This window comes from Eubalaena glacialis, chromosome 19 (genome assembly GCF_028564815.1).
Source record: "Eubalaena glacialis isolate mEubGla1 chromosome 19, mEubGla1.1.hap2.+ XY, whole genome shotgun sequence".
Taxonomy (NCBI): Eukaryota; Metazoa; Chordata; class Mammalia; order Artiodactyla; family Balaenidae; genus Eubalaena; species Eubalaena glacialis.
The window spans coordinates 62523000-62548998 of record NC_083734.1 but is presented as its reverse complement, the minus strand read 5'-3'; the positions used below and the strand labels follow the sequence as shown (position 1 = coordinate 62548998).

Genomic DNA, 25999 nt, shown 5'->3' with positions numbered 1-25999 from the left:
GAAAACATCTAAGGAAATATGGTGATTACACAAAATAAAATGAAAATATAAAACAGATATAAGTTGATAAAAAAGTAAAATAATAGAGAAAATTGTAAATATGGAAGATTGTCAAAGAAGAGCCAACACATGCAAAATCTCTGTTCCTGAAGAAGAGAACAAATAGAAAAAAAATCATATATAACATGAATATATGTAACTATTGATATAGTAGAAAACAATTCTAACAGTAGAAGCTTTTCTTCAAAGAATTGAATATAAAGATAGAAAGAGGGACTTCCCTGGTGGCACAGTGGTTAAGACTTCATGCTCCCAATGCAGGGGGCCTGGGTTCGATCCCTGGTCAGGGAACTAGATCCCACATGCATGCCGCAACTAAGGAGCCCACCTGCCACAACTAAGGAGCCCTCCTTGCCGCAACTAAGACCCAGCACGACCAAATAAATAAATAAATATTTTTTTAAAAAGATAGAAAGAGCACGCACATTGTCTCAGGAAAATTGATATAGAATCATTAATACCAAAACATATCCCAGTGAAGTTACCTAATCCAGGGAAAAATAAAATCATATGGACATCCAAGCAGAGAAAGAAAGTCACATTCAACATGGAAAAAAAATTAGCCTAACTTCACACTTCACCATAGCAATGCCAGAAGACATTGAGGAAACACCTCCAAAGTTCTGAGAGAAAGAACGTGGGACAGAAGCATTTTTATACCCAGACAAGTTATATTTCAAATGGACAGGCAGAGGGCAGACATTCTAAACAAACAGGGGTACAAAAAATAGAGCAAACATGAGTCCTTTTTAAGAGTAGTAGCTCAAAATTTCAGAGCCAGTGTTGAGTGATAGAAAAAAAATTAGTCAATATATAGTAGCCTGTGAGCCCTTGATAAAGGTTGCCCCTAAAGTCTGATTTATAAATCATGTGTTTTACTTTGTGTTTGCCTTTCATTTGAGTCAACTGACAGATGTTACTATTGGACTTACGTCCAAGAAGATAAAATGGGAAAAATCAAATATTTCATCAGTGGGAGAGATCATTTTTCATCATTTTTGTTTACCCTTTAGGTATAAATCACAAGATTGTAACATACCTCAAAAAAAAACTTTGCCAAAAATTTAAAAATTATGTTCTAGAACATTTGCCGTGGGATTTTAGTAGGTAATAAAATAAACTATTAGAGCACATTTATCCCTTAATTTAGTTTAGTATAAGAAAATTTGGGAATTAAAGGCTAGTAATTTTAAATTATCCTCAGTAAATCCATAGACTTGTCTAACTGAACTCAGTTGCACATATTTTCATGGTCTATTACCTTATTTCCAGGTGTGTCCAATGAATCATTTGTGGGATACACTGCAATTCAGCTTTAATATTTAGTTAAGTCCCACACAGCACATGCAACACAGTTTTGAATTCCATAGCATCTCAGATTAGGTGAAAGAGAAATAAAGAAACAGAGCTGGAGAAAGGCACCAAGACAGACACACTCACATTCATGCTCACCCTCAAACACACGTCTTCATCCTGCTGAAGCATATTCTTCCAAACACTTTTCTTCCACCTTCCTTACCTGTTTGTAGTTTGATGAGCCACCAGCTTTTCCTTGACCAGCCCAGTGACCATCAGTTAGGTGAGCAAGGCCTGGCTGTATCCCAGAGGCAGAGGGAAACTCATGAATCACAGGTGCTCATGATGACAAGGGCCCTCTGGTTACCTGTATGGGGAGGCTTGGAGACACAGCTGTGCAGATTTTCCTTCACTCGCATCTTCATAATCACGTGATGATATCAAGCACCCAGGTACCTAGACAGTTAGGGGGAGTGTCTTCGCCAATCAGATGACATACCATGAATTGTCCTCACACACAGCGTAGTGTGATCCGAATCCGCACCCTGATCAAGAAGAGGATGCGGGATTAGCATCATGTGTACATCATGAGTGGAGAAGAGAGGACAGGTATTTTCCTTATCCAATGCCAAAAATTGTGTCAACGAGGATTTTAAAGACATAAAGTGCTGTTACAGGGACTCTCTCTCCCAGATTGACAAGGACAGAGTACCTTTTTCAGTTTGTGTTTCCCCTTATTTCATCTCAGTTGTCTGGTTTCTGACCACATGTAACAAACTTACCTTTGTAATGAATGGACATCATTCTGGGATTTCTTAAACTCAAAACAATCATTTCTGTGGTAAAAAAGATACGCTTTTTTTTTTTTCACTTTAGATAACTTACATACGACAAGAATATGAAACAAAATTTAAAGGGTTGATGCCAGCATCTCTAAGACAAGAACTTGAAGACACTATCTCCTCCCTAAAGTCACAGGTAATTTCTAGAATCAAGGAATTTTCCAAGGGTTTAGACCAGCGGTCCCCAACCTTTTTGGCACCAGGGACCGGTTTCATGGAAGACAGTTTTTCCACGGACAGGGGGTGGGGGGGGGGATGGTTCAGGTGATAATGTGAACGATGGGAAGTGGCAGACGAAGCTTCACTCACTTGCCCGCCGCTCACCTCCTGCTGTGCGGCCCAGGTCCTAACAGGCAGTGGACCAGTACTGGTCCATGGCCCGGGGGGCTGGGGACCCCTGGTTTAGATGATGTGCATATCTTAATTAATGTTTGTTTCTGAACTGATGCCAGAAATCCATGTGGTGTCACAGAATAACCGAGTGCCCAGGATGAATTGTTTTTTGTTTTGTGGGGTTTTTTAGAATTTTTACTTACTAGCTTAAGAACTCTTTGTCTCGATAAGATTTTCTTAAAAGCATCCTTGAAATTGAAAAGCTCAGTTATGGTTACTTTTATTTACAGTCCGCATTCCAACACAGACTCACACTTTTATTCTTGGTTCCAGGCCCAAAATGCCATCAGTTAGCACATTGCTAACTCCTTATCATGTGAAAGTGCAGAGAAATAAAAAACATGGCTAAGTTAGAAGCATTTTTATTCTGGTGTATTTTATATGATTGTCAGAGATAACAAGATGCATTTTAGGATCGAGGCAGGATAATGACATGGTATTCAAACAATTCGGTTCAATATTGATATTTCTGCTGAAACGTGTAGTTCTTGGTACAGTCGTTTATAAGAGATAAAATTGACTTCAATTTAGATATTAATTAAAAACTTCCTACATAAGTTTTCTCTAAAACAAGTTTTATATATTACTGTAAATATTTTACATAGCATTAGTTTTATAGATTCCTGGTTTTTTTAAAAACGAATGTTTTAACTCAACATGAGAAGAAGTTCACATATTCCCATTTCTAATACACTTAGAAATTTAAAACATACTTTTTTTCCTGGAAAAGCTCTGCAAGGGAAAGATTTCTTTTCTCTCTGTGCCAAGAACAATGCCTGTCACAGAGTAGGTGCTCAATAAATTTATTTACGAATGAAACAAATGCTGTAGTTTGATGAAATTCACATTAGCTATTTATAATGTATAGGACAGGTACGTGGAGCAGATGTTAGCCGTGCCTTTTCTGTTCCCATCAGCAAAAATCTCTCATCTGAAAATGAAAAGTTCATTACATCAACCCTTATGCTACTGTTAGCTATCGCTTCTGTAGGCTAAGAAGTTTGGCTGTGCTCACTCCTACCTGTAAAAATAAGTATGACAGGAGAGTGTTAACTTACAAAGGGTTAGGTCATCTTTATTTACGTGGAAGGCTCTCCTCGAGATGTGGCTTACCCATTCACTTTGTGGGAGGGCTTCCTTAGGGTCAGCTGTGTAGGACCCAGCACCTTCAGAGGAGGTATTTTTAAGAAAAAAAGAAAGAAAAGAAAGAGAAATCTGATAACCACCTGAAGGGCTTCTGTTATCATTCATATCATTTCACTGTAATAAAAGCCACTCAGCCTCCTAAAACTGGATGTTGACCCAGAAAGAGCGCTGCCAGCTGCGCGAGGGCCTCAGAATCGGCAGCTGTGCGAAGGAGGTGCGGACCACAGAGCAAGCAGAGTTTGTTTGAGAGCACAGGTGCCTGTGTTTTTGAAAATTGTTGGAATTCCAGTGGCAAAGCACGGTGGAGGCAGGGAAGTGGGATCAGTGCAGTCCTTGCATCTGTCAAAGTTATCAGTGGTCCTGGGGGTCACTGGATTAATTGGATAAAATTCAGACCGGGGTGATGTGACGAGTCAGAAAAGCAGCGGGACCACTTTGATATGCACCCATTTAGAAAAGCCGTGCTCAGGGAGATCAGCTCGGTGCTTTGTGACCACCTAGAGGGGTGGGATAAGGGAGGGTGGGAGGGAGGGAGACACAAGAGGGAGGGGATATGGGGATGTATGTATACGTATAGCTGATTCACTTTGTGATACAGCAGAAACTAACACACCATTGTAAAGCAATTAGACTCCAATAAAGGTGTTAAAAAAAAAAAAAGAAAAGCCGCGCTCCCTCTCTCCAAGCACAGTTTCTACCCCGCCAGCGGTCCTGTCTTGCATAACCATGTTTCAGAATCGACCGTTGCCATGGTTTCAGTTCAGACCAAAGAGACAAGAGGAAAGCTCCAAAGTGATCAAATGCCACTGACTCCTGATCACATTAAGCCATGGTGTAAGTTATCCGGAAACCTCTTCTAGTAGGTTGTGTAAAGTGCTTTTGAATTTATGCCTGATACAGGTGTCTTTAATAGTATAGAAATCTATGCTTCAGGATAATCCAACCATGCTGTAAAGGTCTGACTGAAGAGACTATACTTGACAGCTCAGTTTCCCCCATCCCTAGCCCCTCAGGGGCGGGGGCCACAGGGTGGTACCTGCCAGGCTCTCTGGACTAGGCAGTTCCTGTTAGTCACTTCCTGTCATCCTTATGACCTTGGGAACTGGCTCTCGTTCACCCCATTTCACAGATGAGGCATCAAGAGAAAAAGGAACTTTCCTAGAGCTATGGAGGCCAAGTCAGGAGCTGAACGCGAGTTGGCCTAACTCCAGACAAAGCGCAGGCTCTTTCCATGACAAAATACCACCTCTCCAACCTCAGGGAATCCCCAGGATAGATTAAGGTTTCTAGTAGGCAGTAATTTTGTTTCCACTCACTCATTCATTCCTGAAACAGCTAGGGAATGCCAGCTACATGTCCAGCCCTGAAAAAGAAACTGGGGTTACAGAGATGCTCCAACGTTATCCCTGCCCCAGGAGAGCTCTCGGGTGTGAGGGAGAGACGTGAAGACAAATCACCAGAAGGCAGTTGGAAAAGTGCTAATAACAGAACAGGAGAATACAGAGGAGGGGGCCGCTGGCTGCCTGGGGCAGGAGGTGATGAGGGGCAGGGCGGGGGTGGGGGGCGGGCAGAAGAATTCAGGAGCAGAGGTGACCTTGAACCCAACAGTGGACGGTGAATAGGAGGTCGTTAGCCAAGCATTCCAAAGCAGACGATGGCAGGTGGCCTGTGTCAGAGGCCCGCAGGAAGGATGCGAGGTGGAAGGTGGTGATGGTGGAAGAGAAGAGATGAAGCGCCCAGGTGGGCCAGGGCCAGGTCCAAACAGCTCTGCAGTGCGGGGTTTGAACTCGGTTCTGTAGCCTCTGGTGGAGTGCCAGTGGGGATGGGATGTGATCAAATACAAAACCACAGCATTAGCAGTCAACAGATCCTCTGCATTTTATCTAGAGAGTTGTCTGAATTTAAATAAAATCCGACCAGACACTGTGTATCTGCAAGGTGTCGCCCTGTAAGCCACCTTCACCTCTTCTCACACGAGGTCTCTTTTCTAGGTTAACTTTCTGCAGAAGAGGGCATCCATCCTTCAAGAGGAGCTGACGACCTACCAGTGCAGAAGGTACAGTCGTGGCCAGAATGTCTCCTGAGTAGTTTGTACTGTCTGCACCTGTGGGTCTCCTGGTTGGGTGTTAAAATCTTCATTGAAAATGCGTAAAGGGCTTCCCTGGTGGCGCAGTGGTTGAGAATCTGCCTGCCAATGCAGGGGACACGGGTTCGAGCCCTGGTCTGGGAGGATCCCACATGCCGCGGAGCGACTAGGCCCGTGAGCCACAACTACTTAGCCTGCGTGTCTGGAGCCTGTGCTCCACACCAAGAGAGGCCGCGATAGTGAGAGGCCCGCGCACCGCGATGAAGAGTGGCCCCCGCTTGCCGCAGCTAGAGAAAGCCCTTGCACAGAAACGAAGACCCAACACAGCCAAAAATATAAATAAATAAATGAATAAAAATGCGTAAACATATCAGTTTTGAAGAAAAAGACTTACTTTTTGTAAAGAGCCTGTCTTGAAGAAGTCCCCCTCCTTGTCATCACTGCGCTTCGACAGTACCATCCGAAGGAGATGAGGGTTAGCCAGCGCCTGACAAGGCCGGGCTCACCTGCAGAGTCACGACAGGACGTTGTCTTGAAGCCCAGTTGCAGGGTTAAGGAGACGCTGTCTTCCTCTTAAGAGAGTGAGATGGCGTGGTCCTCAGTGTGGTCACCCGCAGCTCCAGAGCTCCACATCCCCGGACGCCTGGCTCTGTAGCAGATGTTTACCAGCCCCAAATATCAATAGATAAACGGCTCCGTGGTGTCCAAACACTGTGCCCCCAGAGTGCACGTCTCGGGGACGCAGGAGACCCTTCCAGCCAAAGGTTCCCAGAGACGTCGCTGACGTAGATCACATTTACCTGCTCTGACAACCCTCCTCTTAGTACAGTGAAAGGCTGAACCATTTAGTTGGCACTGAATTAAAAGTAAAAACTTTGGATACACACTACCATGTATAAAATAAACAACGAGGACCACAGGGGACTATATTCAGTATCTTGTAATAATCTACAATGGAAAAGAATTGAAAAAATATGTACGTAGGTATATTTGAATCACTTTGCTGTACACCTGAAACTAACACAATATTGTAAATCAACTATACTTCAGTTTTAAAAAAGTAAAAACTTTGTGACTCATTCACTTTTCAAGAGATTCTTGGTATAGATAGGATTTGATCCCTTATGGGTGTAAATGATGACATTTTGATATCAAATATCCTTTTCAGCTCCTGAGTTAGAACATATTTTATTATGGACGTGCCCGTTAAACCTAGAGAAAGTTGTAACTTTGGGGTTTTTGATCTTCAGGTAACCACATGATGATGTACCTGAGTAACCCAGGAGAGTGGGATGGATCTAACCGTCTGGACAGAGCTTTGGATTTCTTCCCACAGGTTTGAAGATTTGGATGTTGTAAAGTAAACTGTGAGATCAATGGCATTTTTTAATACTTAAATATAATTAAGATCATAAAAACATGCATCACTCATACACTAACGGGGTGGTTTTATTTGTGTCTGCCTACGTTATTTTTTTTAACATTCCTTTATTTCTGATTTCCATATCTGTGTGCATCTGAGTGTGTACTGAGAACTGCTTATATTGGGAAAAGAAATGATTTCTTGCGATGCCTTGTTAATGCCTTTACGTAGAATTTTACCAGTTGCGGCTGATCAAAATCACGTTTGTAGTTATCATATCAAAATTTTTAACGTTTACATTGTTTTCATGTTCATGTTCATATATTATTAAAATATTACTTTGTACTTATCAGTTTTATTTCTACTTTTTAATTGCACCTCGTTTGCTAAAATAAATATGACATGGCATTTTTTTCCCTAGAATATACTGACCATCTCAAATTGTGCTACGGGAAAAAATACCTATGTCATGTCAGAAATCAAATCCATAAGTAGTGCATTTATTTAGAATAAAAGTCACTGAGTCATCTGACATCAGTCCAAGTATTTGTCATGTTGGTTGTCAGTCTCATCTGGGACCAGAGGCAGGATAGGGTATGAATTTTATGTAGCAGCTCTGGTTTTATTGTTACTTGCTTGATCTCTGATTTTATGGTTGCGGTTTAATTATAATATCAATTGACGCTCCTTAAGGAAGCCTGAAAATGTCAAGATGTGTTGGGAGGATACTCAGCACACCAGCAAGTGATGACAGAATGAGCTTTGCTCGGTCCCGTTTTCCTTGTGGAGAGAATTTGGTGTTGGCTCCCAAGGCTGGGTGTTTAAGTCCCCACCCGAATGCCAGTAAGCAGTTCTGTGCTGGTTGGTCAACGCTGATTTGCCAAGGGAACTTTGAACCGCAGCGGATGGTCGTGTTCTTTTGGCTGTGCTGTGGTGCATGCCGCGGGCCTTGGCGGCTCTTGGAAGATCTGGAGCGTGCGCAGGGCTGTAATCATCCAGTTTGCTGTGAAAGGACAGGGCAGAACGTTTATTCCGTTTTTCAAATCCTTTTCCCTTTCCCACGCCCATCTTTGTTGTTTGCTGCCCAAGGATTAAGTACCCTTTTTTGCACTGTAACTGAGGCGTGGGATGAGAAGGAAGGAGCAGGTTTTCCTTCCACTTCCACAGCCAGGCCAGGGTCAGCAAGAACACTGCCTGGTCATCAGTGAGCGGCCTCAGAGTCTTGCACTGGATCATCTCGGCCTGGTCACCACGCTGCCTGCTGAGGTTCACCCGACACCTCCTCCAGGAATGTAAGTCTCTGTGCTCTGAAAGATCGGGTTTTCCTTGCATGTGAAATAAATGATAGCACTGGCTTAAAGACTATTCGGAGAAAAGGCAAAATTGTATCAGATGCTATTAAAACTACCTAACAAGGAAAGACAGTTGGTACTCAGACTGTGATTTAGCACTCGGTAGGGAATGATTGCGACACCGAGATTAATTTTAAGTCCTTCTGTACAGACCGTGGCAAACGGGTTGACGGTCAGCAGATTTCATTAGGAAGGTTATTTAGCGACTTGAAGTGAAAATACCTTGTGAGTCGCGTCGTGCGCTGCCATTGGGCTCCCCCTGGGGAATATTTGTTCTCCATGGGTAAATAGGTGTTTTGGGAAGCTGCCTGCTATTCTTTCTTTTCCTTATTTCAAGGGTTATGAAATTACAAACATGGGTGGACCCTGCGCATCACCCAGATCCAGTTTCCCTTCTGAAGCGTGTCGTACAGGTCAGTTGGATCGTGTGTGGTAGGGGTTAGGTGGCTGACACTAGTGTCCTTGTAAACGTTCTCTGATAAGGAAGAGAAAGAAAGATTGCACTTGGCATGTTGCAAATTCCTTACTGAGTTGAGTACTCAGTTTAAAAGTGGCTACCGGGAGAGAAAGCAAGTGCTTAGGAATAAATTATAAACAGTGTGCCTTATCATAAAATCATCTAAGATGTCATCCTCTCTTTTATCTGGTGGAAGATCAATTGCCCATCACCGGTACCTAATTTAGTTACATTGCCAGCAGGTATGGGCGCTACACCTGAGTCAAGCGCCTGTGCTTTTTACACCTCAACACGCCGCGGTCGACGGGCAGTGGCTGGCCAAGCTGAGCAGGAGGAAAGTCGTGGGGTCATGGTGCCCTCGGTGTGCACGTCTGCCCAGTGAGGGGTCAGGAGGAGCGCGGTTAACAGGAGCGCTGGCACCGGTCATCGGCGCGTGTCAGGGTTTCGTTTGATCCACCGTTTCTGCGTCACCCAACAGTGAGCCATTTCAGGGATCTGACCTCTGGTTTGGCCACATCCCCGCTCAACAATCAGCTCTCCTCCGAGGGCAGCCACCCAGGGGCACAATGGAGAAGAAAGAGGACAGAGAGGTAGGGAACGGAGAAGGGGCGGACTTGCTTCCTAGTTTGTACAAAAGAGTTGACTGAGACTCAAGGGAAATAGCTGGGATTTGAGCCTTCCCCGGTAATGTCACAGACAAGCAGTGACTTCCTCGGAAACAGGCACGTGGCTCTATGGCAAGCAACCTCATTAAAGGCATCGGCAGAGAAAGTGCAGAAAGAAGAAACTGTGAGTTTGAATGAACAATTAACAGCTTTCTTATTGACGTGCCTGCCCATCTGCAGAAGGCAGGGGTGTCTTAGCTTTCTTTCTAAGAGTAAAAAGGAAAGGTAAAACATCAAAAATGGTGGGAGGAAAGTTTCAGAACACAAGGTCATTTTAATTCATAGTTTCCTTTAAAAAAACTATCTCTTCTCAGCTTTCATATTTTGTTCAGAAAGGTCGTCTCTTTTAAGCCTTGTCATTAGAGACGGTTTGCTCTTTAAAGTGGATTATCAAAGGGTGTAGAAATTGCAAGTTACTGAAACTAAAATGCATCATCGATTTTAAGTCTGCTAACTAAAGCTTACTTAGAATTGGATGTGCTTTTGCCCTGGCAGCCCCTTTGATAAAACCAGGAAAAGATACATGGTTGGTCAATTCAAAGTAGGAAAAGAAGATAATTAGATAAAACTTTTTTTCAACTATTGAAGTGGTTCTTGGATTTGGAGACTTGATTAGGGAGTAGTGGCATAGGCTGTATTTGAAAAGTAAAAATTGAAGAGCCCAGATTTTGACCTGTATTAACATTCTTCTCTATAGTTTTAAGAACTGAATCAAGCCTCAGATCATATTATTTACCTCTCAATGGGGGAAGAGAAATGCAACTTGAAACATAAGATTGAAGGGATTTTAAAATCTGGATCCCTCACCAGTATCTAAGGCAGCTGAAGATCCGTGCTTCTAGACATTTCAGTTATTTCAGTTTTAAGCAAGGATTTCCACCAGGCAAATGGTTTAAAACCAAAAAGGCCCAAGATGTTCCTATAGATTCTGCTGTTTTTAGAACTGAGCTTAGTCTAGACCTGAGGCTGATAAATACTCTTATATCCTCTTGCGGAGTCTCCCGTCTGAGAGAGGTCTTACAGAAAACAGCTAGTCGCACACAAAGACTTTATCACGGAGCAGAACGAGAGGGCTACCAAGTGAGAAGCCTGGTAGATGTAATTAGCTAAAAACGGGCTTATGTGAGTGAAACCGTTTCATCTGCACTCCTTCACTTCAGCTAGAAAGGGAAACTAGTTCATAGGCGGAGTCTACAGACTAGCCTTGTTTCCTTAAGCAATTCTCTGCAGCGACTTGAGCCTCACTGTTCTAATCTGTAACATCAAGGGTACAGCTAGACCAGTACTTCCTAATCTGTACCATTTCAGGCCTCTAATCCAGTGCTTCTCAAACTAGCATTCCATCAAGCCCTGTTCTGTGTATGACTCGTCTTCAGGTATTCAGATAGTCACATTTAGGCAACGTCATGCCGCTAGAGCGCCCTCTGCAAGGTTCGCATTTACATCGCTGGCCCGGCCATTCACTCATCCATTTAATAAGCAGTTGTTGATGCCTGCTACGTGCTAGACAGCACACGAACCACCCCCGGACCCAGCGGCTGAAAACAGCGATTTATCATCATCTCTCTGGTTGCTACGGGTTGACCAGGCTCAAGTAGGCTGTTCTCACGTGGGCCTCCGGCAGGTGCAGTCAGGTGTGGGCTGCCCAGGCCCGCGAGGGTTCACTCACGTGGCAGCTGTGAGGAGCCCTCAGGAACAAGCTCACCAGGAGACCAGCCATAGCAGCTGCCAGCCACGTGAGGCCTGGGCCCAGAAACGGCCCGGCATCACTCCTGCTGAATTCTGTCAAAGGCAGAGGCCCCCTGGAGCCAAGGGTAGAAGACAGAGACCCCAGCAATATCAGAGATGCTGTGACCATCTCTTTGTTAAAGAAACCTATCTAATTCTTTCCTCTGGAATCTCCTAAAATGATTTGATCCATGGAATCGTTTTCCTGTCGTCCACATATTTTATTGTTTAAAGTTCCATGAGATACTGATTAGAAAAGTCCAGATCTAGGTGGTGGCTTAAAAGTTCCTTCCTGTTCAAAAATTCTGTTAATCAGTGTTGTATCTGTACAACCACAGGTTAAGTGAGGGATTTGGAAACGCTGCTTGGGTTAGGAGTATTCAGGGAAGCCATATCTTCCTCTGTGATTCTTTAGGAAGATGGTAGTAACCAGAGTTGAATGATTCTTCCCGTTCTTCTCTGTTTGAGGCTTGGTACGCCTGGTCTTTTGTAATTATCTCGGCTAGCGTGTTATTATAAAGCTCCACCAAAACACATACCCTGTGCTTAGTCTGGTTTTTCCTTCTTTCGTGGAAATATGGAAGGATGTGGACTTGATGAGGCTGAGAAGGAACATTTCCTGAGCCACAGGACACTGACAAACTGCTCGTCTAAGCAGAGCAAAACCATCCGGATAAACAAGTGGATCAGCCTCCTGGCTGCCCGTTAGCCTTCTCACCGCTGCTAAGTGATCTCTATTCATCCCACCCATTCCAGCTCGTCTGCCTCGCTCTTCCCAGCCTGGACCTGAGGGAGGGGCCGTAAACATGTGAGGGCAGCCAAGCACCCAAGGACAGGAGCGAGGCAGCCGTCCTGCTTTCTGACCCTCCGGATCTCACCGACTGCCGCAGGTCACTGGACAATTCAGCCACCCTGGTGACCAGCACGTGTTCTGAAAAAAATCTAAACGCTTGGTATGAATGGCGTTTGGCTCTGTTCCGCAAGCAGGGCCTGAAAGTTTAAGGCAGAAAAGGAAAACAGAAAAGAAACATCGTTTCTTTCGGAAGAGGAAGTATTTTCCTAACAGGCTAGCAGAGGGTCCTGAGAATCTTGCATCTTTTGCAGAAATATCTTGACATCAACTGAGATTTCTCGAAAGCCAGCTTGCGTTTCCCAGCTTGGCTTCCCGCGGGTTAGCTGGGGCTGGCATTTACTCAGCGCTGATTCTGAGGTTGCTCTTCAAGCTTTGTGTCAACTCTGCTCCAGTCCGGGTTCCCCTGAACACTTCCATGTTTCCCGGCTGCTGCCGTGTCACAGTCCCGTGTGAAATCCTTTTACAGAACTGATCACTTGGCCCATGACATGTCACTGTGTTTGTAATAAAAATATTTATCCAAGCTGGGCGCAGGGTTCCCGCGTGAGGCCTGGGCGGGTGGCTTCCTCCTGGAACCACCTGCTTCTCCTCGGAGTTAAGGATCTGGTAGCAGTCTTCTACGTGGTGTGATATTTCTTCCAACGTCAGGGAAACTTTCTCTGACCGAGTTCCCACTTATGTTATCTGATTTTCTTCAGTTTTTTTTATTGATGCAGTTGGGCATGTGAATCTGGAAACTGCTAGAATACAAATTGGATTAAGGGAATTTTTTTTTTTTAATGCTTTCTACAATCTTATTTGGAGTGTGTGTGTGTGTGTGTGTGTGTGTGTGTGTGTGTAGTGGTAAATCCAAATACTTTCAAAGGCCTATCCACACATTTTTTTTCTTGTAGTATTTTTCTTTTTTTTATACTTTTTTCTTTTCTTTCTTTCATTGAAGTACAGTTGATTTACAATGTTTCAGGTGTACAGCAAAGAGATTCAGTTATACATATATATATTCTTTTTCAGATTCTTTTCTGTAGTATTTTTCTTGCAGAATTTTTTAATTGGCTAATTAAGATAACAAACCTACATAGACCTCCTACTGCCCCTGCTATTAGGTCTTTTGCCTAAAACCATGTAAAGTTCACTCTCTCTGCCTTTTTCTGGGCAGAGGAGAAAGGTGAATAGGCCCCATCTTACATTGTAATTACCCTTCTCTCTGCGACATCACATCTGACATATGAGGAGCATTTTCACTTCCTGCAAACTGTAAAGTGAGCTCAGCTCTCCCATTTGCTCCAAACTTAAATCTCCTGCAGATCCCTTGCCGAGGGCCTCCTCTGTCTCAGGGGCTGAGCCGGGACTCGGCGACGTACAAAGATGAACCTGCCCCTGGCCTATGACGAGCTTGTCATCCACAAGGGATGATAAGACATACGTAGAAAAAAGAAGATAATACAAAAGAGAACATGATCTTTGTATAAGGGAAATGCCAAATGTTGTGGGAATGCCAAGGAAGTAGTGACATTTTGAAATCCAGTCCCATAGGAGAAGGTGACATTTAAGCTGGACATTGGAATAAGAGTCGGATTTCAGTCGGTAGAGATGTGGGGAAGGATGGTCCAGATGGAGTCACTCAGATGATCTAGATTCCCGCAACCTGGGAGGAAAATACTGTGAGAGATGGTTTAACAGGTGTGTTGGAATCAGATTACAGATGTCAGCGGGAGCTGACCACCCCCAGTGCTGGCCAGGCCTCAGCACATGTGCTTAAGGGCTTCGGAGTCAGAGGATCTGGAATTGGGCAAGTTGCTTAGCCTCTCTGAGTCTGTTTCTTTATCTTAAAAAATGGAGGAGGACTTCTCTGGTGGTCCAGCGGTTTGGGCTCTGCGCTCCCAGCGCACGGGGCATGGGTTCGATCCCCGGGTGGGGAAGTTCCGCGTGCCGCATGGCGAGGCCAAAAAAATGGAGGACATGGTAGAACATGGTTGTGAAAATTAAAGGAGATAATGCATTTAAAAAGTCTAACATGGGGGCTTCCCTGGTGGCCAGTGGTTAAGAATCCGCCTGCCAGTGCAGGGGACACGGGTTCGAGCCCTGGTCCGGGAAGATCCCACATGCCGCGGAGCAACGAAGCCCGTGCGCCACAACTACTGAGCCTGCGCTCTAGAGCCCGCGAGTCACAACTACTGAGCCCACGTGCCACAACTACTGAAGCCCGCGCGCCTGGAGCCCGTGCTCCGCAGCAAGAGAAGCCACTGCAATGAGAAGCCTGCGCACCACAACGAAGAGTAGCCCCCGCTCGCTGCAACTAGAGAAAGCCCGCGTGCAGCAACGAAGACCCAACACAGCCAAAAATAAATTATTTAATTAATTAAAAAAAAAAAGTCTAGCATGCAATAGACGTTCCATAAATGAAGGCTATTCTTACTTTCTGACAGTCCTCCATAATTTCATGAGCTAAGTATTATGTATACTTGAGGAAACAGGAAAGAGAAGTTTGGAAATCTGACCAAGGCCACGCCTCTAACGCGCGACGAGAGCAGAGCTGGCACTCGTGTCTCTCTGATTCGCTCGTCGTTGCTTCTTCTGCTTTGATTTGGCTTCTTGCACCGTATATACTGCATTTCCTCCGTGGAAGAGGCGAGGTTTGGGAACAGTGACGGAGTCGTGAGCAGGGGGTGACCCGGCAGCAATTGCTGGGTGAGTGTTTGTCCAGCAACAGCATGAGGCGGGCAGTTCAGAGGAGACAAGAGGCTGGAAGCAGAGGGGAGTCCGGAGGTGAGCGCAGGCCACCCGCTGCACCAGATCCCCAGCGAGAGAAGCTTCTCTCCGTGAATGGAAAGTAGGTCAAAGATTCAGTAGCTACCGTGGCACCCGAATGAATGAGATGATTGTGAAAGAGATAGAAGCAAAAACGGGGCCAGGGCTCCTAGCCTCAGAAGGCGCGGGGCACAGGTTTGGGGTGGGGAGGAAGAATGATGGGCTTGGGTTTAGACAGGCGGAGCTTCCCCAGGTAACTGGGAGTGCGGGTCGGCGCCCAGAGACTTGTCCAGCAGTGACACATGGGCGAGAGTCGATGCTGAGAGAGCTGCTGGGGAAAGGCTGGAGAAACGGCCAGGAGGGGGAGAGGGACGGGAGGGGCCCAGGGGGTGCACCATTCTGGAAGCTGAAGAAAAGGTTCATAAAAGAGAAGTAGGAGGAAGGAGAGGGCTGGTTGCACAGTGAAGCACAGGGGGCTGCTGGGAGGACTAAGAAAACCCACCGAGTTTGCTCTTGAGGAAGAAGTCAGGAGGTGCCACGAAGTAGTGCACCGACCTAAATGCCTTGAGGGTCCGAACTGACAGGCACTGTGGCTGCCGGGCACTACGGTCCTGAGACAAGCGGTGGAGACCAGGGACGGAGCTCTGAGAGCTCCTCAGGGTCGGAGGCATCCTTGCCTTTTCAGATTCTAGGTGAGTTTGCAGTTGGCAGTGGTTCCACCGGACACGAACCCCACAAAAACACTGCACAGGTGCAGGCCTGGCCATGCGGATAGGTGCCTGGATTATCTATGAAAGTTTAGAGAAATGTTTGTGAAAGTTCAGCTCTTCTCTCATCATACAACCTGCACCAATTGGTAAATTTTGCAGAGTCAGTAAATGAAGTTAGCCATTTTGCAAACTAACCCTTAAGATAAATCATAATAATAAAATTGATCATCATCCTCAAGGAACATTCCTCTACTTTCAAATAGTTTTGTTTCTGATCCTTACTTATATGAATTATCGTTGGTTTTTAGGCATTTTTATTTTTACAAGAACAACCAACAAAAACTCAACTTGAACTTGAGACGTAGGCAGAACTTAACCTTGACTGGTATACTCGATCACAAAATTACATTTTTTAATGTCCAGCCACCCCACCCAAAACAAACAATAGTTAAGAAAACCAGGCGAATGATTATGAATACATTGGCGGCAGGGAGGGTAAAGGAGGCTGCGTTAAAAACAGAGCGAAGTAAGGACAATGTACAGGCTTTGGTACTGAACCCCAGGAGATGAAACAACTTTTTAGAAAGTTGTTTTAAACTTATTAAAATTTCTTTAATAAATTTTGTAAATTTGTTTAGAGCAATGTCTAGAAACCATAAATGTCTTCCTTTCCTTATTTTTTTTTTTTTTTTTTTGTAGGTTGGCACCAAAATTTCCTTCATGCCAACACCGAAAATTATAAATAGGAACTTAGAAAGAGGCAAGACATTATAATTCTGTCAAAATAGATTATGGTCTCATCTTAGAGGGAAGGAGGGCAGGGGCTTTTTTCTACTAAGGAAAATGGAGAACAGGACATTTGGTCACTTTATAATTTCTAGGGGGTCTTGGAGGGTGTAAATGCTTTAGATTTGCTGACTGTCCTCCCAAGAAGTGACAAAGGGAACCCAACTCTGCCCAGTGCCCTCGAGCTGTTGGGAGAGTTCAGTTGACTCAAGCTGGCCAGGCTGTGGTCCCCCTTCCCGTGTGCAGAGGTCGGGGTCCCCCACTGGGAATGTCTGGAGATGCCTACATACCTAAACGTGCCTCCGCCAATCCAGCTCTGGGTCTCTCTTTCAGTAATAGAATATGCCCATCCCAGCTGCTGGGACCCAGTCACAACTTTTAAGCATGTCAGTATCTGGCTTGTCCGTTGCAGAGATCAGCTGTGTAGACAGTGAGAGGGAGGTTTATAGACAGCGACTCAGGGTTTTCCTGCTGCTGGTATCTTAGAAGTGATGCCACTCTTCTGCCAGATGGCACCAGCTAAAAGCAAACTGAGAAATGCCACGAGTTATCAGGAGCTTGATTTTCAAATACTTATCATTCTCCTGCTGGATAGGATGCGCTTTGTTCCCAGAAATGTATGTAAAACTGGGAGTAGCATTTATCTTCCTCTGAAAGGAGTCTTTGGACCAAAAATAAGTAGAGTCTGATTTCAGATTAGCTTCACTGTAATACCATCTAAATAATTCCATTTTATGCAGTTAGATTTTATACTCTAATGCCTACTTGGTGGTAATGGTTTTACCTGTGATTATGCCTCTAAGGGTAGTTGAATTTTACATTATACTTTCTGACCACAGAGAAGAGAAAGTATAATTCTACTGTGTCTTCAGACCAGTTATTAACTATTTTATTGCTGCAAGTATCATTCACAATACTTTATAAGATAAGAGCTTGTATTGATAGAAAAATTCAAGTTCTAACACTGATTAAAATGGCCTTTAGGCTAGCCACTTAAATGCTATGTGCCTTAGGTTCACCGTCAAGATAAATAGACAAGAAAAAATGACTATAGGATTATCAAATTAGTGGTGCAATTAAGATATATAATAGAAGTCACAATGCAGAAATCACTTAGGCCATCTTGAAAGAGAAATGCCACCTGCAGCTGCTGTAAACAACCCTTCACATTCAACAGCCTGTCTGGGTACCAGCCCTGCTTTAACATCTTCTCTTAACCTGGTTAAGACCACTAACCTTCAAAACGCAGCCTAACTCAGCTGGATGTACGGTCTACCCATTCAAGGTCAAGGTGGCTAGTGATTCCTCTGACTCCATTTGCAACTTAGAAAAAATAGATCTTTTTTGCAAGACTTCATTTTAAAAAATTCATCAAGTACTAAAATGTTTCCATGCTTCAGTGTTTCTAAGAAAAGCAAATGTGGTGGGCGGATTCTGGAATGGACAAAAGGAAAGAAAGGCCATAGTTTTAGAAGTAAAGCATTTCAGCAAAAGGAAGACATCCTATTTAATTGTAAGCACAATTTTTAGAACACAAAAAATATTTGAGGTATGTATAGCGCCAATTCCTCGGTTATAAAAGAATGTGATAGGCTCATTTATAAAGCAGGAAGAAATCTGATGACCTAATCAGAGGCAATGCATCCATATGCCTCCGAATCAAGCAGTAATTTGGGTAAAAGAACCGCTTCCCTTCTAAACACATAAGAATAGGAAGGCCTTTTCAGCACCACCAAAGAAGGGTTCATCACTTGTGGAAATGAACTTGTTGGTTTGATGTCAAAGTACAGGAGAACGCTTTAAGAACCTATTCAGAAGCGTCAAAGAATTCCACAGAGAAGTTCATGAAAGGGAGCGACAGAATCCACTCTCCCCCAGCAGTTACCCATTGATGGATTTTATACCCACAGTTACTATTCCCTAGAGATGACCCAGATTTTGAACACAGTTCCAAGGCCCTTGGAGCAATGAAAAAGGTTGACCCAAAGATGCCTTTTTTCTGTCCAGCATCATTGGACTCATATTTTAAGAAAACTTATCCAACTCCGCCCATGAAGAAAAGCCTTCAGGGCTTCCCTGGTGGTGCAGTGGTTGAGAATCCGCCTACCAATGCAGGGGACACGGGTTTGAGCCCTGGTCCGGGAAGATCCCACATGCCACAGAGCAACTAAGCCCGTGCGCCACAGCTACTGAGCCTGCGCTTTAGAGCCCGCGAGCCACAATTACTGAGCCCGTGTGCTGCAACTACTGAAGCCCGTGTGCCTATAGCCCGTGCTCTGCCACAAGAGAAGCCACCGCAATGAGAAGCCCGCGCACCGCAGCGAAGAGTAGCCCCCGCTCGCCGCAACTAGAGAAAGCCCACGTGCAGCTACGAAGACCCAACGCAGCCAAGAACAAATTAATTAATTAATTAAATTTTTTTTAAAAAGAAAAAAAAATTCCTTTAAAGAAAAGCCTTCAAAAAGGAACATTTATGATTTAGTGTTCAATTTGATTGATATTTTCTGAGATCAAAAGTGATTGTTCTGAGACCAAAATCAGCTACCAAGTGACCAGATTAGGTCCAGAACCCAAGTTTTTGGTTTCAAAGCCCACCCTTTGCCCCCCCTTGCTTGTTCTCCCCCTCCCACCCACAGCACACTGGGAGCATTAGAAACACTAATTTAACTTCGTGCTGAGATGAAACAAGCCTTTTTTCTTTTTCACAATGGTTGCGCTTGGCCAATGTCCATTTACTAGTTTCTTCAGTACTTTGCGTGTCTCGTGATCTAGAAAGGCTAAAAAGTCTAGCCCTTATTCGTCCTGGGAACGGTGTCTGTTTAAAAATGTGCTATAAGGCATCAAAGCTTCACTTCATAAACCATCCGATAAGACATTTTATAGGAGAACAGCGCTTGCCCAAGAGCGGTACGTACAAGGGCCCGCTCTTGGGCAAGAGTGTGGAAGGTGGCGAGGGAGCTGGGAGAGGGGCCTCCTGGCATTGCTATAGATGCTCCCCAGTCTCAAGCTGCCCCCGTCCATACCTGGGCCCTCGGTCTCCTCTCTCTTCTCTAGGGAGACGGTCTTCTGGGCAGTGGGCAAAGGGTCCATGAGGAAGCTGCCGCCTTCCAACCTCAGCTGTTGCTAAAATCAAATAAGGAAATCCTTTCTCTCTGGAATTTCATTTCTTTCCCGTCATTTGCATGGTTAGAGGAGCCATCTGAGGTTGACCTTCCCATCCCTGTGGAGCTAGCGGGTCCTCATTCCTGCAAGTCTTTGAGCAGTGGTGTCAGGGAAGCAGGAGGGAGAATGAGAGTTTGCATAGTGCAAACCTGTTGTTGGTATCTCGTGGGTCCTTTGTAACTGCAAGATGCTGTGACAAAATCTCAGGATGCAGATAAGCAGCTATACTTGGGCAAGAGGAGGGAAAAGTGGGAAGCGACCAGACAGACCCTTGATGTCCAGCCAGGGTGCCTCACGTGGGGACGGGATGAAAACTGGATGCCTTCAGGAAGACTCTGACGCATAAGGGTCTGGCTTCGCCGTTGCTGGAGTCTCTGGGTTTCCACTTGGAGAGGATGGACGCGCAGCTGAGGGCTGTAAATGGAGTGTTGCTGGTTCCAGGGCAGCCCGAGAGATCCCTCGAGAAGGAAAGGATCAGACCCCCCCTGTTTTCCAAGTTTGGGTCTCCCTGTCACTGAAGACGGATTCAAAATGTCACATCTCACTTTTTGCTTGAAATAAAATGCTCCAAGATAGCATAATATGCAAATCATATCTCAGGGGCCAGCAGCTTCCGGACCCCTCAGGACTCATCAGGAGGCAGGGTTACTTCAGAATAAGCCAGAAGCCCTCATCTCTTCCGTAGTTTGCACATAGGTTGAAAAAAGGGGGCTCGAGAGCGCTGGCTGTGTTTACTCTGAACCAACCTAAAACATGCCAGCTTTGAGCTGAAAATGTTCATGCACGGATCAGTGCTAATGGGAAATCATCTGTGTTCTGAGGGCAAGCCACTTCGACAGGCATTTCTCCCTGAATGCTCACAACCCTTCTGTGAGCTGAGATGTCACCGGCTCTTCTGTACAGATGGAGAAATGAGGCTGCCAGGCTGTTCGCCAAGAAGAAACGATCCTGGTGGTAGAACAGGGACTCCAGCCCAAGCCTGTCTGGTGAGGACCTTTCCTCTAACCCGGAGAGAGTGGTCAGTGGTCCTCACATTAGGATCATCTGAGAAGCTTTTAAGACACACCCAGGCCTGTTGCCCACCCAGACCAATTAGATACAATGCTCGGGCCGGGGCTGGAGCCTGCGAATGAAAGCTGGGAGACTGGCCTGGATTATTCTAACACACGGCCCGGACACGAAGCCCTGCTGGAGGACCTCCCAATCCCAGACCTGAAAGAGACGAGAATCCCCTGGGAGGAGGGGCTCCCCGCCATGTGCCAGGGCGGACCGCTAGATGAGGGTTCTGTTGGGCTTTGAAGCGCTGTCTGTGGGATGGAAATGGAGTGAGGTTCCCGATGAACGTGGAGGAGACGCACCGCTGTCCCAGCGCCTGCTGTTAGGGAATCAGTGCGTGGAGGCGGGGCCTGTGAGCTTGTCTGTCTGGCTGCCGGCCCACTGCTTCAAAGTCAGTGCCGACCAGGGGATCCCACGGGCTGTCAGGCGGTGTCATCTTCCCTGCAGATGCCTTTCTGTCACCCATGAGCCCTCGCACTGAGAACGAATCACACGTGCCCACGGGTCTGCCTCTCGCAGCCTGAGCTGAGGCTTCCCCAGAGGCCCCCCTGTCACCAGGCCCCGTGTAGCGCCTCTGCCAGCCCTGGTGCCAGCAGGGCGGCAAAGGCACTGTCCTCAGAGGCCCTGCTCGCCCCCCTGCAGAGCCTCACTTAGGGTTAGCTTAGGGCTAGGGGTTAGGGGTGGAAACCTGCCTCAGGGTAGCTATAGGATTAAAGGCAGGAACACAAATACTGAGCCCGTCTGGGGCCTTGCACCCCATAAACGGTGATGGAAGCCCCGGTGATGAGGAGGAAGAGGCATTTACTTTCCTGGTGTCCTGCCCCCTCGTCCACCCCAGTGTCTGGATGCCGTCTCTTAGGAAAACATGCAAAAACGCTGAGTGCAGGGAAAGGGACATGCCCACTGCCTGTCGAGAGCATCCTGCAGCCAGATGTTTCCTGATCACCCCCTTCACTCACAGCTCACCTAGATCCGTTCATTCCCAGGCAGGGGACGATGGGGGCCGAGGAAGCTGCTCTTCCTAACAGCCCACCTGGCCCGGGCAGAGCGTGAGGAAGGGAGAGAAGCCTGAAGCCTGAGCCGGCCTCAGATCCTGGTCCCGCCTCTCCTCGCTCGGCCGCCTTGAGAGCCGACTTGGGCGTGTGGGTTTCATCCAGTCTCCCGTGTGACGGGGCCAGAGCGCCTACCTGGCACAGGGGGGTGCCGAGCCCAGCCCCACCCCATCGCCCTGATGTGTCACCCCTCCGAGGCAACGCGGTGCCCCAACCCCGATGAAACACTTAAGTCTCGAGTCCCAGGCTGAGCAGAAGCCTGGGGCAGGCAGGTTGGTGAAGCCTTTTATCAAAACCCCTAAAATTGAGTCCTGCAGGCAGTCGCCCCCTTCCTTCCCCTTCAGAGCCTCCCCTCCGACCTCAGCTTGTCCTCTCCGCCACTCCAGTGCACATCCTCTTTCCAAGTGTAAAGCACTTTAGGGTCCATCACCAGCTGTTTCCAGATCCTCAGGAGCGTTTTATAAACCAATTCACTCAAATAAGGATCCCATTATACCGTGCTGATTCACTGTGTCTTCCTAATGACCAAAGAGACAAGAGGTTGAGATGAAATTTTTCCGGTTGAACATCAATTGGACTTTTCAAACTTCATTTCAAAGTTCTGTTTTGAAAAAGCAGCAAATGTTGCATTAAATCTGCAACATATGTGGACAATTCAGATGCATCGTCTTCAGAGGCATCATCTCTCCTGGGTGACCTGAGAGTTGTGGTGGCTTCCCGGTAACAGTAAGTGGCCCTTGTCTTCACGGAGTTGGCCAGCGTGGCGGAAGAGAGGAGAGGCTGGCCCTCCAGCCCACTTACGTGAGATTTAACCCCCCGTGTCTTGTTCCTCGGGGAATGAAGAGACACTGCCCACGGATCCCATGGACACAGAGTTCAAGGAATTCCATTCCAAGGGACCACCAAATGACAAGCATCCCAGGCCCTTGTGTTTCTGTGGGGAAGCAGAGGACAGAGATCTGTGGGGAAGCGGAGATTTGCAGACAGAAGACGCAGGGCTGGAGGCATCTTGGGAGATCCTCAGGCCTAAGCCAGTTGGGATGGATGGGGTAAGGCTGCCATGTTGGACTTTAAGAAGGAGGAATTTGCCCAAGTTCACAAAACCAGAAAATTGCAGAGCTGGACCTGGTCTGACCTGAAGCCGTGACCTTGGGGATTCATCTGGTCAATTGAATTAGCGGGCAGCTGAAGTGCCTTTTCCTTTCATTTGTTAAAAAACAAAGGGAAATTGGGACTTCCCTGGTGGTCCAGTGGTAAAGAATCCACCTTCCAGTGCAGGGAACATGGGTTCGAGCCCTGGTCGGGGAACTAAGATCCCACATGCCGCAAGTAAGCCCGCGTGCCAGAACTACTGAGCTCGCACGCCTCAACGAGAGAGCCCGTGTGCAGCAACTACAGAGCCCACGCGCCCTGGAGCCCGCACACCACAACTAGAGAGAGAAAACCCGCTGCCACAACTAGAGAGAAGCCCGCACGAAACTAAGACCCGACGCAGCCAAAAATAAATAAAGAAATAAAATAAATATTTTTTTAAAAAAGGGAAATTGACAAACCGCTATAGTTATAGAAGGCCAACTTAGGCCCTGGAAGTACAGACCAGGCACAGGCCCTGGAGACCAGCTCAGATGGGCAGGGATTTCTTGATGGAGAAGGTGTGAGGTATGAGGGAGAAAATGCAGGATGGCTCCAAAATGTTTGGCCTAACAGCGAGAAGCACACAGTTGCCCTTACGTGAGATGGGAGAACACAGGGGACACGGGTTCGAGCCCTGGTCCGGGAAGATCCCACATGCCGCGGAGCAGCTAAGCCCATGTGCCACAACTACTGAGCCTGCGCTCTAGAGCCCGCGCTCCACAATGAAGAGTAGCCCCTGCTCGCCACAGCTAGAGAAAGCCCGCGCACAGCAACAAGGACCCAATGCAGCCAAAAATTTTTAAAAAATTTTTTTAATTAAAAAAAGTTCCTCCCAGAGCTGGAGCTCATGACCACAGAAAGGGAGCTGGGTCCCATGGCAGGGCCCTTATGTATTTGAAGATAAGGAAACCAAGACCAAATTGTGGGAGGAACTTACCCAACATCACACAGCCTGTTAGGGATAGACATAAGATTAGATGTAAGGTGTTTAATTTACTCTCTACCATGCAACTACTTCCAAATGGGGATGAATCATTTTCCATAGGTTGCTGTGTTTCTGGGTGAAAAGGGGTTTTTTATTGTTGTTTTAAGGGCATGTTAAGTTCTTTGAGAGCAGGAATTCAGTTCAGGTCAACATCTGTTGACCTTTGATTTTGTGCAAGGTGCTTTGCTGGCCCTGGTGCCTCACAGAAGTATGGACGATGTGGTCTCTGTCCTGAAGGGTCCCTGGTGTTTACCTCCATTCCCTGCCCCTACAGATGCTTAGGAAATTTCCAGGTAGGAGTGGGCCTGGCCATCTGCCTGGAGGCCATCCTCCGTGGCTCCTCTCTACGCCCCACACAGAAACGTGCACGTGCCCTAGGTGTTCCTACACATCAGAGTCTTCTTTACACCACGGTTTTTCTTATTCCTCTGGACAAAGAGGATGTTCGTTGTATAAAGACTAGGGGATAAAAAGCATAAAGAGTGTGTTGTGGGCTTCGCTGATGGTGCAGTGGTTGAGAATCTGCCTGCTAATGCAGGGGACACGGGTTCGAGCCCTGGTCCGGGAAGATCCCACATGCCGCGGAGCAACTAAGCCCGTATGCCACAACTACTGAGCCTGCGCGTCTGGAGCCTGTGCTCCACAACAAGAGAGGCCGCGACAGTGAGAGGCCCGCGCACCGGGATGAAGAGTGGCCCCCGCTTGCCGCAACTAGAGAAAGCCCTCGCACAGAAACGAAGACCCAACACAGCCATAAATAAATAAATAAAAATAAATTAAGAGTATGTTGTATTCCAGCTCTCGTAACGGTGGAGCAGCTTGTATTGAACTAACTCTCTGGAAGAGATCAGTGAAAAACTCTTGACAAAATCATTAAAAAAAGAAAACAACAACTATTTTTGGAATTCCCTGGAGGTCCAGTGGTTAGGACCCTGCGTTGTCACTGCCGAGGCCCCAAGTTTGATCCCTAGTCAGGGAACTAAGATCCTGCAGGCCGCACAGCACAGCCAAAAAAAGAAAAAAAAACTCTAATATTTGGAGAGACTGGAGAGTGGCCAAAATCAGGAATAATCTGGAGGTAGTCAACCTCTGAAAGAAGGAAGCAGCACGGGGAGCCGCAGTTTTGTTGTTTTCCCCCTAAGGGCAGTCTCCAGTCTGCAGGACCTGGGGAGACAAGAACTCAAGCAAAAGCCCATACTCTTATTTCTCTGAGGTATCAGAAGACACAGTGGGGCTGCCAGGTGGCCAGAAATTGAGGAGAAATCTAGGAAAAGAGGGAGCCACAGATGGGAAACCTCAAAATCTGCAAATGAACTTATCTCCAATTCTTGACTGATCCCTGAACTGTCAATGTGTGGAGAGACCCCAAGGAGCACAGAAAGTAACTGCTGGAAAATGCAAGTGCGGAGCAAGTGTCTCAGCACAGCTACCACAGGAGAGATACAGGTTAGGGTTTGAGTCCCATCAAGTTAGCTGCCTGCTTAAAAAAAAAAAAAAGCTGTGATCATCAAAGGAAGATAAAATCCAAGCTCTACAGTGTTTAAAGCACAATGTCTAGTATCCAATTTAAAAATTTCAGGATGTGAAAAGAAACAAAATATTATCTTAGTCAAAAGAAAAAACAATCAAAAGCAATTGACCCCAAAATGACTCAGATGTTGGGATTAGTAAACAACGACTTTCACGCAACTTTTATAATTTTGTTCAAGGACTTAAAGGAAAAGATAGTCACAATGAATTTAAAAATGGAGACTCTGAGAGGAGAAATAGAAAAAAAAATTTTTAATCAGAAATTCTAGAGCTGAAAAGTGTATCTGAAATGAAAATTGTACTAGATGAGCTTGATGACAGATTTGGAGAGAGTGAAGAAAGGTCAATAAACTTAAAATTAGATCAATAGCATTTAATTTGAAGAAAACAAAAAGTATATTGCAAAAAACGAGTAAAGCTTCTGTGATTTCTGGAACAATAATGTGGGTTAGAAGATATGTGTAATTAGAAGCACAGGAGAGAGAGAATAAGGAAGAAAAAATATCGAAGCAATAATGGCTGAAAATTTGGTAAATTTGGTGAAAACCATTAAGTTACAGATCAAAGAAATTCAGCAAATCCCAAGCAGAATAAA

At 45.9% G+C, this 25999-nt stretch overlaps 1 protein-coding gene across 11 annotated transcripts in view; it reads left to right on the top strand.

Moving 5' to 3' along the window:
• Window positions 1-7402, top strand: part of CEP112 (centrosomal protein 112) — a 415119-nt gene extending 407717 nt beyond the window's left edge. For all 11 annotated transcript variants that reach the window (XM_061177076.1, XM_061177069.1, XM_061177080.1 and 8 more), the window contains 3 exons: window positions 2233-2334; window positions 5729-5793; window positions 7074-7402. In XM_061177076.1, coding sequence (XP_061033059.1) covers window positions 2233-2334; window positions 5729-5793; window positions 7074-7077 — 171 coding nt within the window. In that variant the 3' untranslated portion in view covers window positions 7078-7402. The remainder of the gene's footprint in view (window positions 1-2232; window positions 2335-5728; window positions 5794-7073) is intronic.
• The last annotated feature ends 18597 nt before the right edge of the window (window positions 7403-25999 follow it).